The sequence below is a fragment of the Eschrichtius robustus genome, chromosome 6 (assembly GCF_028021215.1).
Source record: "Eschrichtius robustus isolate mEscRob2 chromosome 6, mEscRob2.pri, whole genome shotgun sequence".
NCBI lineage: Eukaryota > Metazoa > Chordata > Mammalia > Artiodactyla > Eschrichtiidae > Eschrichtius > Eschrichtius robustus.
In genome coordinates, this window is record NC_090829.1 from 19,810,816 (window position 1) to 19,834,514 (window position 23,699).

At 38.2% G+C, this 23,699-nt stretch overlaps 1 protein-coding gene across 1 annotated transcript; it reads right to left on the bottom strand.

Moving 5' to 3' along the window:
* Window positions 1–2,451: 2,451 nt before the first annotated feature.
* Window positions 2,452–14,111, bottom strand: DBR1 (debranching RNA lariats 1). Its single transcript, XM_068547327.1, has 8 exons — window positions 13,787–14,111; window positions 13,036–13,160; window positions 11,138–11,218; window positions 8,872–8,957; window positions 7,174–7,398; window positions 4,508–4,588; window positions 4,109–4,254; window positions 2,452–3,291 (listed from the first exon to the last, which is right to left on the bottom strand). The coding sequence occupies exons 1-8, from the start codon at window positions 13,981–13,983 to the stop codon at window positions 2,598–2,600; spliced, it is 1,635 nt and encodes a 544-aa protein (XP_068403428.1). The 5' UTR covers window positions 13,984–14,111; the 3' UTR covers window positions 2,452–2,597.
* Between the last annotated feature and the right edge of the window lie 9,588 nt (window positions 14,112–23,699).

Below are 23,699 nucleotides of genomic sequence, written 5' to 3' on the forward strand. Positions count from 1 at the left end.
GTGTACATGTATTTTTGTCCCACATTCTTTTTTAAAGCTGTGTGTTACTCCATCGGGTATTTGTTCAACCAATCTTCTCCTGGTGAACGTTTAGACTGTTTCCAATGGTTCGTTATTACAAATAATGCTACAATGAATACTCTTGTGCTTATGCTTTCTTTTATTTTGGAGATGTATCTTTAGGACCTATTCCTACAAGTTTAATTACTGAGTCTATATAAAGAGTTCTTTATATTTTGGAAAGATGAGCCCTTTTGTCTGTGATATGAGTTGCAAATACATTCTTCCAGTTTGTCATTTATCTTTCAACATTGTTTATGGTGTTTTGTTTTGTTTGCCGTGCAAAAGTTATCTATTTTTGCATATAGTCAAAATGTGTCAGTCTTTTACTGTGTCTGGATTCTGAGATACAGTTACAAAGGCTTTCCTCAGGTCCAGATTATAAGGAAATTTACCCATGTTTTCATCTGGTATTTATATGGTTTCATTCTTCACATGTATATCTCAGATCTATTTGGAGTTAATTTTGGTATATAAAAAAAGTTCCTTTCCCGAGGTCCAATCTTATTTATTTAAAATGTCATCTTTTTCCTCAGTGATTTGAGATGTCACTTAAATACTATACTAAACTCTTATATATGTTTGGGCCTATTTCTTGTCTTTCTGTTCCATTGGCCTGTCCTCTAACGAACCAGTACTATGTTGTTTTAATTACTATAGAGGCTTTATATTACGTTTTAATGGCTGTTATGACCAGCATATGCCCATTACTCTTTGCAGGGGATTTTCCTGTCTGTTCTAACTTATTTATCTACAAGCATTAAAATCAACTTGTCTAGCTCCAGAAAAACAAACAAAACAAAAAACATGTGTTGATATTTTGATTAGGATGTTAAATTTATATATTAACTTGAGAATTGGCATCTTTAAAATGTTGAGGTTATCTATCCAGGAATAAGAGATGATTTTCTATTAGTTCAAGTTTACTTTTGCATTTTTCAGGTGCATTTTAAGGTTTTCATTACAGGTTTTATGCATTTCTCATTAAGTATTTTTGTTGTTTTGCTTATATCATGCCACTCACTAGTAATTGTGTATGTGAAAACTATTGATTTGTATGTTCATTTTATATCATTACTTTGCAGTATTACTTTATTTACATATTACTTTAGTGGTATCTTAGTTTTAGTTTTAATATTCTGGTGTTTTCCAACTAAACATTCAGGTCATCTCTATAAAGATGCTTCTGCCTTTACAATTTTGATTCCCCTCATTGTTTTCACCAATATTAAAATGTAAAGGAGGTAGTGGGTATCTTGTTCCTTGATTTTGCTCTTACTTTCCTTTGATGGGAATGCTCATAGTATTTCCCTTTTAAACAAGATGCTAGATTTTACTTTTTTTAAAAAATCAGAAATGGGTGTTGCATTGTTTGTCCTTAGATCTATTACTGGGTGAATTATATGAACAGACTTCCTAATATTGAACTATCTTTGTATCAGTCATGCTGTATCTTAAAATGTGCTATAGATTCTGTTTGCTAATATTTTATTTAGGACTTCAATTAGGACTCAATATTCATATGTGAGATTGGTTTGTGGTTTCTTTGTGCAATCTTTGTCAGATTTAGGTATCAATGTTATATTAGCGTCATGAAAAGAAACTGAACTTTCCTTCATTTTCTAGATTTTGGAACACTTTGCATATTAGGGGTTACCTTTAAAAGGTTTGGTAGTTTCTCCTGAAACCATCTGAACCAGTAGTCCCTCAATAACACTATTCCTTCTACAGAAATTACTTTCACTTTCCATCTCTACTAGGATAATTCTTTTCCCTTAGAGGTTATTACAAAATACTGAGTATAGTTCCCTGTGCTATACACTAGGTCCCTGTTGGTTATCTATTTTATTCCCTGCTAGTAATTAATACTAAACTGAACTGTGCCCCAAATGACCTGTATAGTCATATTAAAATTAAAGCTAAAGCTAAAACATAATATGTAAAAGTCAGCAGGGTTATATTAATCTCAGCAACTAAGTATAAGATTTTATGTTTGCCAATGTTGTACTTATTTCCTGAAATCTTATCTACTCTCTTCAGGTTCAATTATATTCGATAGACATTAAGAGCTGACCAGAGAAAGTATTTATAATAAATGAAAAGAGAGCATATATAAGTACATATACAATAATGACTTAACTGTAAAACAAAATATAAATATGCCATATTTTATACACCAAAATATTTACAGTGATTGATAGTAACTCTATGAAGGCAAAAATCCCTGTCTTACTCATCTTTGTAGTGCCATCTTATAGAAGAGTGCCTGGTACAAAGTAGGTGTTCAAGAAATGCTTGCTGAAAAAAATGAAAGTGAATAATATATGTTCTCAGAAAAAGGGGTACCCAATCAAGTAAATATATGAAATTTTAATATTTTTTTACCTGAAACATACAAAGGTCTAAAGATAAAGTCGATACCTCACTAAAATTTATGTAACTTGATTATTACAAAGTCTTGAGTCAAAGATCCAGCTCTAAAAATATAGTCTCAAAAATCACATATCTACATATAACACTAAAACAAGTAAACTGTCTTAGGCTGTATCATCATTATCCACTGCAGCATAGATGGCTTGATTCCTCCTCTTGATTTTCTTTCTTTGTTCAGGTTCATGTTCATCACTCAGCCTCTTCAACGGCACCTTGGTTAAGTCCTTTCCATCCCCCAACTCCACAGGGTCACCGCAATTCCCCTCCTTGCCAACTGGGGAACCAGATGTATCATCAGAAGATACAGTCATGGAACTTGGCAAGATCCTGATGTCAGAGAAGCTTGCAGAAAAGTCAGAAGCTTGATCAGAAGACGGTTCTACAGATGGTGTATTCATGTCACTGTGTGCACTTACAATACTATCATCATATTCCTCTTCTTCGTCTAACATTATCTCGTCTGGATTAATAGAGGACAGGGCGGATGTGTCTGTGTTATATTCACTAGGGTCTTCTCCAGAGTCATTACTCTCCACGTCATCCTGCTCTTCAGAGTCACCACACACGTGCTGTTCTTCCTTGGCCTTCTGAAGCCTGATGTTAATGTCAGTGATGCCAAGTTGGGCACAAAATTCAGTAGTCTGAGGACTGATCCTATGAACCAACTGCATTTGTGTCTGTGGCTTGCTAGGGTCATAACAAGCAGCCGTTACACTAAAGTTACAAGGAACTTTGAGGTCATGATTCAATTTTTCCAATACTTCGTTCATAGCTTCTTTTGTTGCACTGTAATCCCACCTAGAAAAGTCCAAAACAACAGCTTTTTACATTTTATCAGCCTCGGACAATAAATGATCAGATCTAACTATGGACAGCAGGTGCGTTAAAAAATAAACCACATTTCAGAATTCCACTTCATAAAATTATAGTTAACTTAGCAAAGAACCATTTTGAGATTAAAACAATTCTTAGGGCTTCCCTGGTGGCGCAGTGGTTGAGAGTCTGCCTGCTAGTGCAGGGGACGCGGGTTCGAGCCCTGGTCTGGGAAGATCCCACATGCCGCGGAGCGACTGAGCCCGTGAGCCACAACTACTGAGCTTGCGCGTCTGGAGCCTGTGCTCCGCAACAAGAGAGGCCTCGATAGTGAGAGGCCCGCGCACCGTGATGAAGAGTGGCCCCCACTTGCCGCAACTAGAGAAAGCCCTAGCACAGAAACGAAGACCCAACATAGCAATCAATCAATCAATCAATTAATCAATAAAATAAATCTTTAAAAAAAAAAAAAAAAAAAACAATTCTTAGAAAAAGCTGTCCTTAACTCACTCCCTAAAACAAGTACAAATTATTTTAATGTGTGAACCACATCTCCACAGTCTTAAAGTTTCATGCACTTATGTGCTTATAGTTTGATGCACTTATACACTTATTTGGCTTGGTGCTCAGCAGTCTATTTTCTTGGATCTCTTGGATGGAAAACTTGCAATTTTCATGCCAGTCAATAAACTTTGAATTGTAGCAATAACTCCTTTGATTTAAAAAAAATAATAATAAGGTGGAGGGGACAAAAACTGTGCATACAATGGAGAGGGAAAATCCTAAATAAGGTCAGACTCACCTTGTATGCAGGCCATTATTTTCAGGCATATTCCATAGGCGCTCACTCACATTAATAAGATCATTAGTAGCCCTGAGAATAGCGAGCCATTCAGTATCATACTCCAAGTAATCAGGAGCACTGGGGTCATGTTCTATTTCTATTACCTACAAGAAGAAATCGGTAATTTTAAGAAATACATATCTATTTTTAATATTCTAACAATGTCAATATAACAATAAAGTTTTAAAGGAATTTAATTTAGTAGCTTAAAAACATTAATGTAACTTAAACATTCCCAAAGAAATCTCAGAACACATAAATTACAAAGAGCACCAATAATTTCTGAAAGGAGACAATTTTTTTTTAATCACTGGAAGAGTAAAACTATATTGCAAAGTTATTTCATTTTCTTTTTACCTGAAGAAAGTCTCTGTGTGGTAAGCATTTGTCCAGGGCTAGAAATTTGGTTGCTTTGGCTGACTGTCCTTTATCCTTGGCCTAGACAATATGAACCATAATTTAAGAAAGAACCATAATTTAAGAAAGAATGTTAAAAGCATCACAGGCAATTCAGACATTGAAAAGGATGGAAATAATCTTTATTACCCAATCCCCTAAGTTGTGTGTCAAAGGAACAACGGTTACTTTTCCAAAACAAGTTAGCTCTATACCCCCTTGTGCAATGACGAGCAAGGCACTTACACTCTCTGGCCTTCAATTTCCTTACAATAGTCAAAGCAGAAAGAAATGGTGGTAATGATAATGTTAAATAAAGCAAATAACACAAAAAACCAAAGGTTTAAAGCAAATAACACAAAGGTTAAAGATGAGACAACAGAAGAGCTTAAAAGTAAATTGGCAGAGCTAAAACTATACAACTCGTAGAAGAATTCATAGGAGAAAAATCTTTGTAACCCTGGGTTAGGCAAAGATTCTTAGATACAACACCAAAGTAGATATATATATATATATACTCCATAGGATGAAATACTATTCACCAATAAAAATGAAAGAAACACTGACACATGTGACAACAAGAATGAGCCTCAAAAGCAAGCAAAGGAAAGAAACCAGTTACCAAAGACTATGTATTTCATGATTCCACTTATATAAAATGTTCAGAAAAGGCAAATCCATAGAGATAAGGCAGATTAGTGGTTGCCTGGGGCTGAGGGTGGGAACAAAGACTGACAGCAAAGAGGCACAAAGGATCTTTTGGGGTGATGGCAATGTTCTAGAACTGGATTATATGATGTTTGCACAACTCTGGAAACTTACTAAAAATCACTGAATTCTGCACGTAAAACAGGTGAATTTTTTGATATGGAAATTATACTCCAATAAAGTTCTTTTCTAAAAAATGAACCAGCAGAAAGAAACATGGGAGGATCACACACATGAAGGTCACACTGGAAGAAGTAAAAAGTGACTCACTAAAAACAGCAAGGCACATGGAGGAAGAAAGACAAGGAAGCAAGCGATGGGACACCCTGCTGAGGACCAGGTTTCAATTCAGTGGTGGGGAGGGACTGAGAGGTGGGATGCACACAGATCACGGGCAGATCCTGGCAGCAGGGCAGTGCTGAGGAAAGATGACCTTTGGTGTTAGTAGAAGGGCTCAGACAGAATACTGGTGAAGTCAGACGCAGTTGAGGAGCCAAGAAAAAGGGATCAAACATATTAATTCAGAGACACAAGTCCCTGAGGTTGACAACAGAAGACAGAATCCGGGAAAAGTAGCAAATTACGTGCTTCAGTAGCAATCCAAGAGCATCATGAGCCCCAAGAGACAGAGGAGAGTAACACAGACGTGGGAAAAGTGACCGACAGAAACAGAAGACTTGGACGTGGGAAGAGGATAATCACGTTGGCAACAGCCCAAAGGAAAATGCAAGAGGAACCTCGCCTTCTTCTCCCAGAGAAGCTGGGGAGTAAGAATAAGCCCACAACAGAGAGGGCCCACAGGAATGTTTTCAGACAGAATCTTCCAAACCGTGTGCGAAGAGCATCACCGAAGTGTACCTCTACCGCAGGAAAGGGTTTGGTCAGGTAAGTTCAGGAAGCGCTGCACAACCCATCCCCCCTCTCAGAGAAAGGTAATGCCCATTAGCACACGGGACTCTCAGAAATTCTACAGAAGCCTCTGGGAAGAAATCCCGAACTTTTTTAACCCAGCATTTTCTAAACGTATTTCCTATGGGATACTTTATGGGAAAGTCAGAATTCAACCAGAATCAGAGGTGAAAGGAAGAACTGCATAGTTCCATTAAAGCCTAACTCTAAGTAGGTATTTATTTTCTACTTTTCATCAAGCACCATCCCCATGCAATTACCAAAGGAAAACTCTGGGAGTCATTCTAGATTCACTCCTCCCTCTGTCACTAAATCCTGATGATTCTGCTTCCAAAATCTCTCTGGAACCCGCTTCGTTCTCTGCGTTCCCTCTTTGCCTTAGGTTAGGACCTCATCTTTTGCTTACATAGCCTCCTCTGCCTCCCATTTTACATTACTCCAATCCACACACAAAACTGCTGCCAAACTAATCCTTCTGAAATGAAACTCTGACTTCACCACCCCCAACTTTCCCCATTACCTTCTGGTTAAAACCCGAACTCCAGAGCATGTCCCAGAAGGCAGCTATCATCTCACTCCAGCTTCATCTCTCCCTGTGCCTCAGCCCCAGGGACCAGCTGCACTTCCCCAAAGGCACCACGCTCTCAGACCTCCAGCCTCTGCACACATCGGTCCCTGGGCCTACATTACCCTGATAATCTGCTTCTTCCTGGCACCATCGATTCCTTTAGAAAACCTTCTCTATCCCTTCATCTCTCTGTCCACATCCCCATCTCACCATGGCCTGGCTTAGGTGTTCCCACAGTATCCTAGCACTTTTTGTCACAAACTTATTACACTATTTTATAATTGCTTGCTTGTCCCTTCTCCCCAGTGGATACTGAGTTATTCACAAAAGGAAAGTTATCTTTGATTTCTTTCTCTAACTTTCCAACTATGCCCATAGGGCCTAGCCCGTAGATGTTCAATAACTGTTTGTTAAATCAAAGAATAAGCATTTTGTTTTCTACCTGATGCTGCATCAAGGCTGCAAACTTCACATGAAGGTGTGCAGAAAACCAGTAAGTAGGTTTTAAGTGCTCTAAAAGTTCTGAGGCAGCGGGACTTCCTAATGTGTTATTTTCCACTTCTTGTCGGAAAAAAGATTTAGTCTTAAGAAGTTGCTTCTTATTTCCATAATGATATATACTTCTCGGCCAATCATGAGATAAGAATATGTCCATAGGCTGCTTCAGCTTTAACAGAAAAAGAAAAGAAAGAAAGCTCTTAAAAACAGATTAACCAAAAGCAATCCCCTCCCTTCTCTCCCACGGAGACCTCTAGATTTCTGTGTAATTCATTCTAAGAACACTTTATTTAAGGAAGTCACAGAAATACTGAGCTACTCACTCATCAAGGCAAAGAGAAACAGCTTTCTCTCTGCCTGACAAATCACCTTTATTTTCCGTGGCAAGGCAGTTCAATAGAGACACACTTTGATTAGATTGCCAATCGGCTAAGGTCTTTAGCACTGGGTTTCTAAAATCTACAACATGCACTGTTCTTTTCCCTTTTAGTAAAGAAACTACTGTTTTAAGATCAATGTCCAGATTTCATGAGACTTGTAAATGATACAGTAAACCTAACCTACAGTAAACCTTTTTTTTTTCCTGATGGACTCACATAGTAAACACCAAAAAAACCTCTCTGTTTACTACAAAAATTATATTAGAGGTATTTAAGGTAGCTGGTATCTTCTTGGGGAGAACACAAAATATACTCCATACTGTCAAGTAATCCAAAGCAAATACTTGGAAAACTAAATTAAAATAATTTAAGTAAGTGTTCAAGAAAATACAAAAGGTAAGATAGATATGACTAACCACTGAAAAGCTGGTATGGGCAATAAGTGCTACAAAAATTCAGAGAAGGGTGAGGACTTTAAACTAGAACACTGGTTGGGAAGTGAAATCTAAGCTGGGTCTCCAAGGACCAGTAAGATTTAGATGAGTAAAGGGAAAAAGGATTCCAGGTAAGAAACTGTTATGAATGGGGCATACCTGTAAACATCTTTATGTTCCAGTCGAGGCTGTATTTATGATGGGAAGGGCCTGAGTTCAGTCTGGCAGGCTCTACCACTTAACTGTGTGGGAAGTCCCGGGCAGGTTACTTTATCTATCTGAGCCTTTGGCCTCTCCCCCTTAGTGTGACAAAGTTGGACACGCTGCATGACAGAATTTGAGTGACAGTTATATGAACTATCACGGATGAAAGCTGCTTAGCCCGGTGTCAGACATTTAATGGGTTCACAAACAAAAACCTAGTTTCATTTACTCTCCAGTTAAGCCAGTGTTTCGGTTATCACCTTCACAATTTTCCCATATCATCTTCACTATTATTTTCTATTTAATATCATTATTTAAAATAAAATATTCAACACTTTCTTTAAAGTATCACTTTATTCCAATATATATTCTTTAGCCTTACCCTAAGGAATAGTAGCTGAAGTCATGGATCACATATTTTATTTTATTATTAATCACTAAAATAAATGTATAGCCATTAAAATTTTATAAATGTTCATCTGTGAACCTCCTAAAAACAACTCAAGATCCAAATTGTGGAAGTACCAAATTGAGCTCTTCTTGGAAGTAGCAGATCAAAATACATTCTGGTAGAGAATTACTTTACCATTTTTTCAAGTCTGTTGTAATGTACTTTTTACATACCTGTTTTAATTTGTAGACTTCAATATTTCTCACATGATAGATACTCCTTATTGTAGCTGCATTATAGGGGGGGCACTCAAAATGACCTTAAATTGAAGAAGAGAAATAAGCTATATTCAACTCCCTTAAATAGTGCAAGTATAAATACATACATACACTTCTCCAAAACTGATGTTTGTCATCAATGCTTTTGGTTCTTGAAAATTTTATTAAAAAAACACTGCTCTCAAAATGCTGGTATTTTCTAATAACTGATCACCAACTATAAATCTAAATAAGTGGGGGGCTTATGATTTTTTAAATTAAATTATATTTAATTTTGGAATACACTGTTTAGTCACATAGTTTAAGATTTAAAAGATACCATCAGAAAGGTATAGGGTAAGGGGGAGGGGGGGGTGAGGGAAGGATGGATTGGGAGTTTGGGATTAGCACGTGCAAATTACATACAGACTGGATAAACAACAAGGTCCTACTGTATGGCACAGAGAATTATATTCAATAACCTGTGATAAACCATAATAGAGAAGAATATGAAAAAGAATGTATATATATGTGTAACTGAATCACTTTGCTGTACAGCAGAAATTAACACAATATTGTAAATCAACTATACTTCAATAAAATAAATTTTAAAAAAAAAAGAAAGGCATAGGGTAAAAAGTATTCCTCCTGGAGGGTAGACCCTAGTGGGTACCTAGGGCTGGCGTGGGAGCAGGGATTAAGTTTGGCACAAAACTATTAGGCATGATAGAGATGTTCTAAATCCGAATGGTGCTAAAGGCTGCATAACTCTACAACTTACTAAAATCACTGAATTGTGTACTTACAATGGTACATAAATTTTACGTCAATCAAGCTACTAAAACAAGCGGATGGGGTTCTCCTATTCCTTCCCGCATCCATCAGTAACCCTACCTACAGGGAACCAGTGTTAATCAGGTTTCAGTATTTTATTCCAGGGATGTCATCTATGCATATAATATACATATTTCTTTATCCTCCCTTTTTTTTTTTTTATACAAGTGGCAGTATAATTTATACACTTTCTGTGCCTTGTTTTTTTCACTTAACTTATTTTGGAGTTCTTTTCATATTAGTCACACATAGAGCTGCTTCTTTTTTCTTTCTTTTTGACTTCATAGCATTGCACTGTATAGTTATATCATGACACATTTAACTAGTTCCTATCTTTTGCTATTACAAACAAGGCTGAAATACATTTGTTTATATCATTTTGCACTTGTGGAATATATCTGTAGATAAATTCCTGGAAGTAGAACTCCTGAGTCAGAATACTTCTATAATTTCCACAGATGTTACTAATTTTCCTCCAAAGAGTGGTCCCAATTTGTGCCCACACCTGCCATGTAGAAGATGGCCAATTTTTGTAGACCCATCCCAATAGTTCAGAATCATGGGGAACAGGGCAGCAAGGAACAGACTTGTGATTTAACAGTTACACTGAGGATGTAAGTTTTAGCTGTCAACTTAATTCATGGAATTTTAAAATCAATGTGGATCCAAGCTATTCCTTTAACTTTAAAATCAAGATATAATTCATTCAGATACAGTGTGGTATATTTATACAATGGAATACTATTCACAAATTTAAATGACAGTGTTACATGTATCAACATGGATTTCAAAAACATATTAAACAAAGAAGCAAGTTGCAGAAAGATACATGTAAAATGATACACTTATATGAAGTTTAAAACATGCTATATAATACACTGTTTAAATCTGTTACTGATATGGTAATGATATAAAATAATCAAGTGAATGATAAACACCAAATTCAGAATAGTGACTGCCTGGTGAGGTAAGGGAGGAATAAAAGGAGAGAGATGGGATTGAGGACAGATAAACAATTAACTTCAATTGTATCTGTACTCTTTTATTTCTTAAAAATCAAAACTAAAAGTGGCAAAATACCAAATAAAACTAGATGGTGTATACACAGATAATATGTTCTAGTGTTCTCTATTTTTTCATATTTATAAAATATTTTATAATATAAATTTAAGAATAAATTAATCAGTTCATAGGAGAAATCCAATGAAAAAGTCAAACTGTATATTATGCTTAAGTTACTATGGGGCATGGAAGTTCTAAAGTTTAAAAACAATTCTCAGAATAACAATACTCACTTTGCTGTATACCTGAAATTAACACCACATTGTAAATCAACTGTACTCCAATTAAAAAAAAAAAAAGAATGTAATAAAATGTAAAAAAAAAAAAAAAAAAAGCATAACAATACCTTTTCGATAGTCATGAGATTTAAAGATACCAGAGATTCCACCAATCCTTACACCTCGGTATTTTACTACACCTGCCAAGCCTGAAAAATTACATAGTTAAATAAAATTACTGTAGGCAAAAGCAATCTTTACTAACTGAACAAACAGTTTAGAGGCCTAGAATATCATGCAGTCTTAAAATTATTTGAAAATTAAGTGTCATGATGAGGTTACCCTTTTACATAGAAAATATGCCAACAATATATAACGTAGAGTAGGGAGACAGACTACGGAGGCAAGAGACTGAGCAGAAAAGAAGGAACAAATGAGATAGGGAGTGTGAAGAGGGAAACAGACATACATAATTTGGTACCTAAAGGAATATGGGGATGGGGCGGGGGAAATAGGGGAAAATGTCCTATGATGGATTTATATGTTATATATAAGGTATATATAACGTATACCTTTGACTTATAGAATACAGAAACCTGCAGTTTCTATATTTCATTTGATTGATCATCTTCAGACAATTTCACCTTTTCACAATACTACAGTTGTCAAAAGATGATCCATCAGTAATGATGTAGAGAAATTAAATTTCTGAAGTTATAATGTCATCACTAGAAACACCTGTAAACATTTAAATAAAGAGATGAAAGGACTGTATAGTTTAAAAGAACTAAAACTGAACCTGAACCTAATCAGGTCTATAAATCTAAATGCAGATTATAAGCAATGCAGAGGATAAAAGGAACACGTTAAACAACCCAAGGAAATCCAGTCAGCTAAACCCAGAATGTGGGAAATTCTGCCAGATAAATTTCCCATTTTCTTCAACAAATAAACAGCATGGGGGTTTGGGGGAGAAGAGAGTGCGAAAAGGGACAGTTATAGTCTAAGAGACTTCAGAATCATGACAATCAAATGAAAGTGTGGACCTTGTTTGGATCCTATTTGAACAAGTCAACTGTAAAACAGACATCTTTGTGATAATCAGGGAAATCTGAACATGAACTAGGCAACAGATAATGATAGGTAATAGGTATAATCATGGTACTGTACTTGTGGTATTTTTTTAAATCCTCGTCACTTAAAAATACATGCTAAAGTATTTACAGGTGAAATAATCCGATGGCTGAGGTCTGCTTTAAAATACTCCAGTTGGGACTTCCCTGGTGGTCCAGTGGTTAAGAATCCACCTTCCAATGCAGGGGACACGGGACTGAGCCCTGGTCAGGGAACTAAGATCCCATATGCCCCTAAGTCCCTAGAGCCCGCATGCCGCAACTACTGAGCCAGCGCACTCTGGAGCTCCAGAGCTCCCAGGCGCCACAACTAGAGAGAAGCCTGCCCACCTCAAGGAAGATCCCGCACCGCAAGGAAGATCCCATGTGCAACAACTAAAGACCTGACGCAGCCAAATAAATAAATAAATAAAATATTAAAAAATAAATAGATAAAAATAAGATAAAATACTCCGGTCACCTCCTCCCACAAAAGAGTTTAGGCAGGGAGTGGGTTGAAAGAAGGATGGCAGAACAATAATTGTTGTTAAAGCTGTTTAATAGGTACAGAGATTCATTATACTATTCTCTACTTTTGTGTATGTTTAAATATTTCCATTATAAAAAGTTTTTTTTTAATTTAATAAGAAGAGTAAGAAAAAATTTAAGGGATTGCAAATCGTACAGAAGCTCTTTGCAGTTATATTAAGTATTGCTTAAAGCACTAGATGATGCATGGACATATTTTCATGATTACCTACTTAAATGAACTATTTTAATTAAATTTTCATGATTATTTAAATCAAGAGACATTCCCAAAACACCATATATTTCAAGATGCTGATCAACTGATATACAAATCCTGACAGGCTCTTTGATGCTATCAGACCAAGAAATTACCCACGAACACATACCTAAATAATAAATGTTTGGTGCTACCCAGCCACCGTAGGGTAACTCTTGCAAATGATTTGAGGCTTCATGGTTACCCCCGATGAAAATTGTGAGAACTGGGGCCTTTTTCTCTCCAGAGTAATACCTAGAACATAAGGGTAAAGTTGTCAGTTGGCATAGCAGAAATGAGACATAGAGAAAAGCAATTGGGCATGCCTGTACTATTAGGCATAGCAGAAAAGCAAAATAAGGTCCGAAGTAAAAAAAAACCTGAGCTCATCATAAAAAGTTAAGCTCTTTCTAAACGAATTGTCCATCCTTGTCCTTAAGAATGATTCAGGGCTGCCACCTTGGGTTCAAGCCAACGTATATTCAATGAGGTCAAAAACTTTCGTCAGTTCACTGTTACAACCTTAGTTTCTAGAATGAGGACTAGCACATAGCAAGCGTCCAATAAAAACTCCTAGATCAATAAATGGATTAGTCCCAGAGTCCTATTAAGCATAAAGTAGATTAACCTGTCAGTTTCTTCCTCCAGATTTTCCCCTCAGGCTGCGATCCCTTCCGAAACAAAACAGATGAATGGAAAGAAGAAAAGTGACATTTACTAAGCGCCAGTTCCTAGACACACAGCGTGAACAAAGACGGAAACTTAGAGAGACAGCTGGTCAGCAGCAGACAGGATTCGAACACAGCCCGGGTTCTCTGCCCCCACCGCTGGCTAGTCACACCTCGCACCGCGGGGGCCCGGGCCCAGGCCACGCCCCTCACCTGTAGAAGGTCTGCATGTGGCGGTATTTGGGCGGCACGGCCATGCAGCGCAGGTCGGCCTCGTTGCGCACAGCCTGGAAGTCGCCACAGCATAGCAGAAGGTCTATCGGCCCCGGGCCGCGCCGCTCCGCCAGCGCCAGCGTCTCATAGATCTTGTCCAGCTCGCCGTGGCAGCAGCCGGCCACAGCCACCCGCATGCTGCCGGCCCGAGGCAGGGAGCGCTGCCCGCAACCCCCTAAACCAGAGCCAGCCCAGGCCGGACAACGAAGACCCGACTGATCGCTCAGATCCCGCCAACCTTAACCGAGACACCGCCTCCTGCAATTGAGACTCCAGCAGTATAATGCACTTCCGGTTTCCAAATCTCGCGAGAGAGAGGTCGAGAAGGGCAAGACCGACCCAGGGATGCCAGGGAGCTTTCAAATCGACTCGTACTTTGCCTGTTTTGGCAGGTGTTTCTTAAAGTCCGAGCAGCCTGACAGGTGCTAAAAATCAAAACCAGAACAGTAAGACAAACAAACAAAAATTCCCGGAAATAGTGTAGTTTGATAAAATCAAACCAAATTTAGGATGAACTTCTCACGGCAAAGATAATTGCCTGAAAGTGCTTAGAAACGATTAAACAAACGATTTTTTAAGACACCCGAAATAAAAATAAATTTAAAATAAAACGTAAAAACTCACTGAGGATTTTGAAATTATCTCCTCGAAGAGTTTCTAAAATTATCAGTTATTTTTTTTTAAAGGGGCCAGCGACTCTTCATTTTCCTACCAAATTGTTGTTTGCGTAACCAGACTGCAAGCTCAATGAAAGCAGATGAATATCTCGAAAACATCCAGGAGGGAAAAGGACCAGACTGACAATTGAAGAATTAGTGGCCAAGGCAGAAACAAGCAAACAAATAAAACCCTTCTGGCAAATTTAATCAAGAAAATAATCAAGATAATACGGAGAATAATAAAACCATCTCTGCTCATTTAAAAAAAAAACTAGATAAAATAAACAGTTTCTAGGAATAAAGACACCAAAGTTAATTCAAAATGAAGCAGAAGATGTAAACAAAACAATGACAATAAGAAGACACTGGGATATATACACTACCAAATGTAAAATAGCTAGCTAGTGGGAAGCAGCTGCATAGCACAGGGAGATCAGCTCGGTGCTTTGTGACCACCTAGAGGGGTGGGATAGGCGGGGTGGGATAGGGAGGGTGGGAGGGAGACGCAAGAAGGAGGAGATATGGGGATATATGTTTATGTATAGCTGATTCACTTTGTTATACAGCAGAAACTAACACACCATTGTAAAGCAATTATACTACTATACTAAGATGTTAAAAAAAAAAAAGACACTGGGAAAGTCAAAGACATAAATCCATTGAAAGACATTTATGAGTGATTTATAGGCGATTTCTTTCAAATTTACAAGGAAGATACACTTTTCATGATATCGAAATCAATCAAGAGGGTAGAAAAAGATGGAAATCTAATATTTCCTATTAGTTTTTAATGTTTTATTTTCCCTTCTGTATTAAATTTTTTGAACTATATAAAGAACAGATACTTTTTTTGACATTGTTAAATTTAACTTCTAAAAAAAAATTTAACTTCTTCCACTTGATTTTCAATCTACAGGAATTATCTTTTTCTGGATCTTTTTTTTTTCTGCATTGAAAAATTGTTAATTTTAATTTTAATTAACTTACTTAAAGTACCATGAACAAATCAAATCTTAAGTGCACATTTTGATGCATTTTTCCATATGTAATCACCCATATCAAGATATAAAACATTTCTAGCATTCCAAAAGACTCCCTTGTGCTTCCTCCCAAGCCTATTCTCCCAAAAGAAAAACTCTAGTCTAACCTCTAGCACCGTAGATTAGCTCTACTTGTTTTTAAACTTCATAGAAATGTCAGTGTACATTATGTACTCTTTTGTGTCTGGCTTCTTTCACTTAATATCTGTGAGATTCATCCACGAATCTATGTAACTGAGCAGGAGGACCCTATGGGGTCTTCGCAGGGCAGATGACCACCACCCCCACCACCCACAATGTCCTCCACCAGCCTCTTTGTAGAAAAACTAGCCGCCTAGGCCTTCTCCAAGTTCCAAAGAATAAACTTAATTAGAGAAGTGAGAAAATGCAGAAGCAAAGGAAAACAATCAAGCAAGACAAAATAATAATAGTTTAGCCATTAAACAAAGTCAAGGACCTTTAGTTCCTCCTCAAGGGCTATAGATAATAATCTGAGCCAGGGAATTTCCTGGCGGTCCGGTGGTTAAGACTCGGTGCTTCCAACACAGGGGGCACGGGTTTGATCCCTGAGCCATACCATATCCTTTGAGCTATTTTGCAGATACTGAAACTCCCACCAGGTGGAAGAAGTTAACTGTATGCTGATCACAAGCACGGAGACCCCAGACTGGTTGGAATCAGAAGGTTGATGATGTTGACTCCCAGTTACCTCACCACCAACCAGTCAGAATGTCCACAAGCTGATCACGCACCCACAACCCCCTCCTTCACCCTGTCTTTAAAAACCTTTCCCTGAAAGCCATCAGGGAGTTCAGGTCTTTTGCGCCCTAACTACCTGGACTCCTGGCTTGGCGCTCTGCAATAAACACTGCACTTTCCTTCAACACACCCCGGGGTCAGTAGATTGGGCTTTACGGTGAGCAGGTAAGCAGACTCAAGTTTGGTTCAGTAACAACTATACTATAGATAGATACAGCCATAGTATACTATTTCTTATTGCTGTGTTGTTTTCCATCGTGTGAACATACCACAGTTCATGTATCCATTTTTCTGTTGAAGGACATTTGGATTGTTTCTAACTTGGGGCTGTTATGAATAAAGCCACCATACACATTCTTGTAAAATCTTTTGGTGGACATAACACTTTTCCCCCTTGGATTATGCTCAGGAATGGAATCTCTGGATAACATAGTAGGTATATGTTTAGCTTTAATAGATAGTGTCAGTTGTGCTAATTTACACTTTCCTATGTAATATGAGTGTTCTAATTATTCCATGTGCACAACAGCACTTGGTATTATCTGTCTGTTAAATTTTAACCATGTTGTTAGGCATGCAATGGTGTCTTCTTGTTATTTCCATGTAGATTTTACAACAAAATTTTAATATGTCAATTTGAATTTTCTTCTTTTGTGACCAATAGGAAACAATAATTTAATGCCATAACATTCAAAATCTCATGGTCAAAGAAGGAAATAGAAGATTATGAATAGGGATGAAAAAGTGCATCATGGCTTAGCTCTTAACTCTATTCCCAACCAACACCCCATTTCCAGAGGTCATACTGGTATGTTAATAAACTTGAGAATTCTCACTGCCTTTCTCAAATCCAGAGAGAATAAAACTAAATCAATAGCCTCAACTCCTTCCCATGCTGAATGAGGTGAAATGGGAGGATTGTGGGAGAAAAACGGATGTGTGAACAATGAAAATTCTTTTTGCAGACATGAAGGGCCATTCACTGAACAGGTAGACCCTCTCCAATTGTGTGTGTGGTCCATGAGGAAAGTCCCTCTCATCGGGTGGGAAAGGAATTCCCTGATTCTGTCAGAGCAAAGACAGTATCTAGATAGAGGCACACAACGATGAGCAAAATGAAAACAGAAACCACATGTCAACTATGGAAATATGCTAAAAAGAGCATACGCTGGGATGAACCTGAGCAGGCGTTAATTAAAACTGCTTAGATACAACCAGATCTTTCTCCTCTAAATCAAGTCTGCTTGTTGAAATGGTTGATTCCAAGACAGAGAAAGTACAAAATGAGCGTGGATCATCTTGTGCCAGAAAACAAGGAAGTGCTCAAAGAATCTGAGACATCAAAAGGACATTGAGTGAAGGTTTTTCCACTGGCCAAATCTGAAACAACGTCAGCATCAAAATGCACAATCATAGTAACAGACTTTAGCCCATTGAATAAAGTAGGAATCTACTATTCCATCCTGACATAAATAAGTAAGTAAATAAATAAATAAATAGGAAAAGAGAGGTCTTATTTACACAAGAATGCTGATTGGTAAGTATAGAAGGAAAGTTGGAGTTAGGAAATCACCATAAACCATCATCATCATCATCATCATCACCAACATCACTTGTTACAAGGAAGAATTTTTAATGAATGCTAAAACAATTGGGGAAAACTTTGAAGAGTAATAGGATACTTACATTGTCTCAATGTATCTATTATTTGAGACTATTTATATGATCTCAAAGTATCTTTCCAAAAGATACTAATTTTAACAAAGAGAAAAATAAGGATTTTACATAGAGAAACCTGGCAGACACCACTTAACAGAGTGATCAAAGTTAATCTCACTAGGAATGGACAAATCCACATCATGTGCCCCTGATACGTTACTTCTGTGGTATTCCTGCCAAAAATGCATAACCTGAATCTAATCTTGAAAAATAGGAGACAAATTGAAATAGACAAAGAATTTTTTAAAATAACTGGCCTGTCTTTAAATATATATCTATAATGGTCATGAAATACAAGGACAGACTGAGAAAGATTAAAAATTAAATGATACTGAAGATTCATGATAACTGAATGCAATGTGTTGCTATAAAATACATTATTAAGATAATTGCCAAATCTGAATAAGATCTGTAAATTAGATAGTATTGTATCAGTGTTAATTTCCTGATTGTGATCATTTTACTGTGGTTACATAAGGGAATTCCTTGTTTTTAGGAAACACACACTGAAATATTTAGGAACGTATGTATCTGCTCATCCATGTATTGCAGGGGCTAGAAGCTAAGAAACTATTGGGCTGGCCAAAAAGTGCCTTCAGTTTTTAAGTAAAAATGAAAGACACATTTTTCATTTTCACCAAGAACTTTATTGAACTACATATTCACCCTTTTGTTCCCCTACCTTCTGCCATTTTTCAGGCAACCTCATAATTCCTTCTTCCCAAAACATTTTATCTTTTTGAGCAAAGAACTGTTCCAAGTGCCTTTTACAGTCTTCCAGGGAATTGAATTTTTTTCCATCAAGAGAATTTTGTAAAGATCTAAATAAATGGAAATCCGAAGGTGCAATGTCTGGTGAATATGGTGGATGAATCAGAGCTTCCCCAGCCAAGCTGTAACAGCTTTTGCCTGGTCATCAAAGAAACATGTGGTCTTGCATTATCGTGATGGAAAATTATGCGTTTTCTGTTGACTAATTCTGGACGCTTTTCGTCGAGTGCTGCTTTCAGTTAGTCTAACTGGGAGCAGTACTTGTTGGAATTACTTGTTTGGTTTTCTGGAAGGAACTCATAATAGAGGACTCCCTTCCAATCCCACCATATGGACAACATCACCTTCTTTGGATGAAGACCAGCCTTTGGTGTGGTTGGTGGTGGTTCATTTCGCTTGCCCCATGATCTCTTCCATTCCACATTATTGTACAGTATCCACTTGTCATCGCCCACCACAATTTGTTTTAAAAACGGAACGTTTTCATTATGTTTCAGTAGAGAATCACATGTGGAAATACAGTCAAGAAGATTTCTTTCACTTAACTTATGTGGAACCCAAACATCAAAGTGATTAACATAACCAAGATGGTGCAAATGATTTTCAACGCATGATTTGGATATTTTGAGTATGTCGGCTATCTCCCATGTGGTATAACATTGATCTTTCTCAATTAATGTCTCGATTTGATCGCTATCAACTTCAACTGGTCTACCTGACCGTGGAGCATCGTCCAGCGAGAAATCTCCAGCACGAAACTTCGCAAACCACTTTTGACACGTTCAATCGATCACAGCACCTTCTCCGTACACTGCACAAAAAATTTTTTTTTTCATTTTGGTTGTGTTTTTACCCTTCTTGAAATAATAAAGCATAATATGCTCTGAAAATGTTTCTTTTTTTCTTCCATCTTCAATATTAAAATGGTTACACAAAAATTCACCGATTTTGATATTATTTTTTAATGCACGCTGATATGACAGCTGTCACATACAGTCTAACAAAATTGTTTTGAATGAAGTTAAAGACAACTAAGTGCTACTAGAGCCATATTATGGAAAAAACTGAAGGAATCTTTTGGCCAACCCAATACATTTCTTAGACTCCCTTGCTGGCTGAGGTCTGGATTGGGTTTTGCAGATGAGAAACACTTGTGTGAGGTTAGAAGGTAGAAGAAAAGTAAAAGCTGTTGCTTTTCTCTTCCGGCTCTGGAAATGGTGGTGGCAGCTCAGCACCCCAGGTTCATTCAGTGATGGTGAATTTCTCACTGTTCCTGATCTCAAGTGAAATATTCCCTCCCTGTTTGCCCTTTATTCCTTCCAATAATTTTGTAATCTTTTTGCTTAAAATACAAAAAATGGGTTCTTTTTTCCTGTATGTTGTACCAGCCAAGATGTCATTCAAGTAAAAGGCAACAAGCAAGATGTTTTCAACCATGAAAGTACTCCAGGGAGACAATACCCATGAGCCCCTCTTGAAAAAATATTACTTGACAATGAAATCCAGCCAAATAAGAGTTGAACAAACATAAATGACACAGGAAGGAAGAACTGTGTTTAAAAGATGATGACTGGGGGCTTCCCTGGTGGCGCAGTGGTTGAGAGTCTGCCTGCCAGTGCAGGGGACACGGGTTCAAGCCCTGGTCTGGGAGGATCCCACATGCCGCGGAGCAACTGGGCCCGTGAGCCACAATTACTGAGCCTGCGCGTCTGGAGCCTGTGCTCTGCAACAAGAGAGGCCGCTACAGTGAGAGGCCAGCGCACCGCAATGAAGAGTGGCCGCCGCTTGCCGCAACTAGAGAAAGCCCTCGCACAGAAACGAAGACCCAACACAGCCATAAATAAATAAATAAAATTAAAAAAAAAAAAAAGATGATGATTGGGACCTCCCTGTCTGTTCAGTGGTTAGGACTTCATCTTCCAATGCAGGGGGTGCCGTTCGATCCCTGGTCAGGGAGCTAAGAGCCCACATGCCGTGCGGTGTGGCCTAAATAAATAAATAAAGTCTCTTTAAAAAAATGGGGTGGGGTGGGCGCGGGGGAAAAAAGAGAAATTAAAAATGGTCTACATCAAAAAAAATCTTTAAAAAAAAAAAGGATGATTTAAAACAGAACAGAGTGAGGGGATTGGAAATGCCATGGTGGGGGTAGGGTACTTAATGAATATAGGATTGTTCTGGAAGACCATGTTGATAGGGTGACATATTGAGCAGAAACCTTCATTAAATAAGGGAGTGGGGCTTCCCTGGTGGCGCAGTGGTTGAGGGTCTGCCTGCCAATGCAGGGGACGCGGGTTCGAGCCCTGGTCTGGGAGGATCCCACGTGCCGCGGAGCAGCTGGGCCCGTGAGCCACAATTACTGAGCCTGCGCGTCTGGAGCCTGTGCTCCGCAGCAAGAGAGGCTGCAATAGTGAGAGGCCCGCGCACCGTGATGAAGAGTGGTCCCCACTTGCCGCAACTAGAGAAAGCCCTCGCACAGAAACGAAGACCCAACACAGCCATAAATAAATAAATTAAACCTTATTTTAAAAAATAAAAAATAAAAAATAAGGGAGTGAGCTGTGGAGATATCTGGGCAATGAGTTTTCAAGTCAGTTTATAAATAAAATGTTATACACATCAAGATAAAACATCCATCCCTGCTATCCGTATCTTATAATTGAACTAGGTGATTATGGCACCTACCACCACCTGATGGCAGCACATTCTACAGGAAAACTAAAGAGTGAGCAAGTCTGTGGTGGTAAAAGTAAAGAGCGGCAAACATCACAGAGAGATAAAAGAGTCCTATGGTGTCTCTAGCCTCTGAATTTTAAACTTGTCAGACATTCCATTCGGACTTTCTGATTTCATCAGATTTTTTGTTAAAAAGCAAGCAATATCTCTTGTTTATAGGTTTGATGACGTCCAGAGTCCATTCCGGTATTGTAAATGGTGAAGATTGGATTTGCTTTGCCTGAATTGTTACCTTCACGTCTCCATTTTCAAACTCATCTGCCTAATGTGGTCATCTTTGCTTGGGGTGGGTGTGGAGTTGTCTTTTAGTACCCAGGTAATCCAGAAGATGGCAACCCATCTGAAGACCTGCTGATTTTATAGTGTCTCTTTTCCTATAAATAATCGGAGCTCTTGTCCTAGCACTGATTTTGCAAGATCTGCCAGTGTTTCCACAGCTAAGTGCAGAGAAGGGGGTGTCTTAATTGTTCCATTACACAAATGTTTTTGGACAAGCCAAGCTCTGTGTGGAGCAACGCACAGAGCTTTGCCTGGTCTGTTCCTGTTGACACTTCAGGTCAGAGCTTGGGTGCCACCCCAGACAGAAAGACTTCCTATGACTTTAGTCCTGATGAGGTTCCCTCATAGATGTTCCCTTTGCCCCACACCTTTTCACGTATCATCCTACATTCTAATGACTTGTTCTCTTGTCTCTCTTCCCTTTTTTTAAAAAATAAATTTATTTATTTATTTATTTATGGCTGTGTTGGGTCTTCGTTGCTGCTCGCGGGCTTTCTCTAGTTGCAGCGAGTGCGGGCTACTCTTCGTTGCAGTGCGTGGGCTTCTCATTGTGGTGGCTTCTCTTGTTGCAGAGCACGGGTTCTAGGCACGCAGGCTTCAGTAGTTGCAGCACGTGGGCTCAGTAGTTGTGGCTCGCAGGCTCTAGAGCGCAGGCTCAGTAGTTGTGGTACCCGGGTTTAGCAGCTCCGCAGCATGTGGGATCTTCCCGGACCAGGGCTCGAATCCGTGTCCCCTGCATTGGCAGGTGGATTCTTAACCACTGTGCCACCAGGGAAGTCCTCTCTTCCCTTTTGTTGAAAGCTCTGTGATAACAGGGAATGTATCTCTCTTGCTAATTGTATTATACCACCACCCCCCAGCACCGTGCCTGGCACATAGTAGGTACCTAGTAAATATATTTTATTGAATGAATTAATTTCCAGGATCCTTGGTCCTCTTCTTCTTCTTATTCTCTAAATGAGTCCCTTTCTCATTATTAAAGAAGAACAATTGTTTAATACATAGTGACTCCGTTTTTTACACCTAAATTCTTCACTCTGTGTTTCCTAAGAACAAAGGTATTCTCTTTATAACAACAGTACAATTATCAAAATCGGTACATTAACAATGATACCTCATCTACAGAGTTTGTTCACATTTTGCCATCTTTCGCCTTGATGTCCTATATAGCAAGAGGGGAAATTTATTTTTCCAGGATTCAATCCTAGAACACAAGTTGTATTTAATAAGTGTCATGTTACATTATTTTCTTTTAATCTATAGCAACTCCTCAGCTTTTCTTTGTCTTTCAGGCCAGTTTTGAAGGATGTAGATGTGTTGTGTTTCTCAAGGTTTGCCTGATGTTCCCTCATGATTACCCCCATGCATTTTTGGCAGGAATACCACAGAACTGATGTTGTGTCCTTTTCAGTGCATCATATCATGGTGTCTATTTATCCCATTAGTGGTGATATTAATTATAATCACTTGAATAAAGTGGTGTCTACCAAGTTTCTCTACTATCACTAGTAACTTGTGGGGAGGTTCCGTTTCTCATCATATTCCCACCAGTTAGTTTCAGCATCCATGGTTGATTCTTGCCTCAAACAAGTATAACTCATATGGTTGTCCAGGGGTGGTTTTCAAATTCCATCATTTCTTCTATATTTGTAAGTTGGAATTCGACCACAGCAATTATTCAGTTATAAAAAGAGCATTTTCTTTTTTTTTTTTTTTTACTGTAGTTTCTAATAGAAGACTTTTTCAACATCTTACTAATTCTGCTTTATGCATATACACATTTTACACCCGCCAAGCACCTGAATTACGGATGCATTATTTCCCATTGCAAAGCCCTTGTAGATTTTCCTTAATTGGCTGGTTGCTTAAGTGAGTGCTCAGTAATCCCATGTG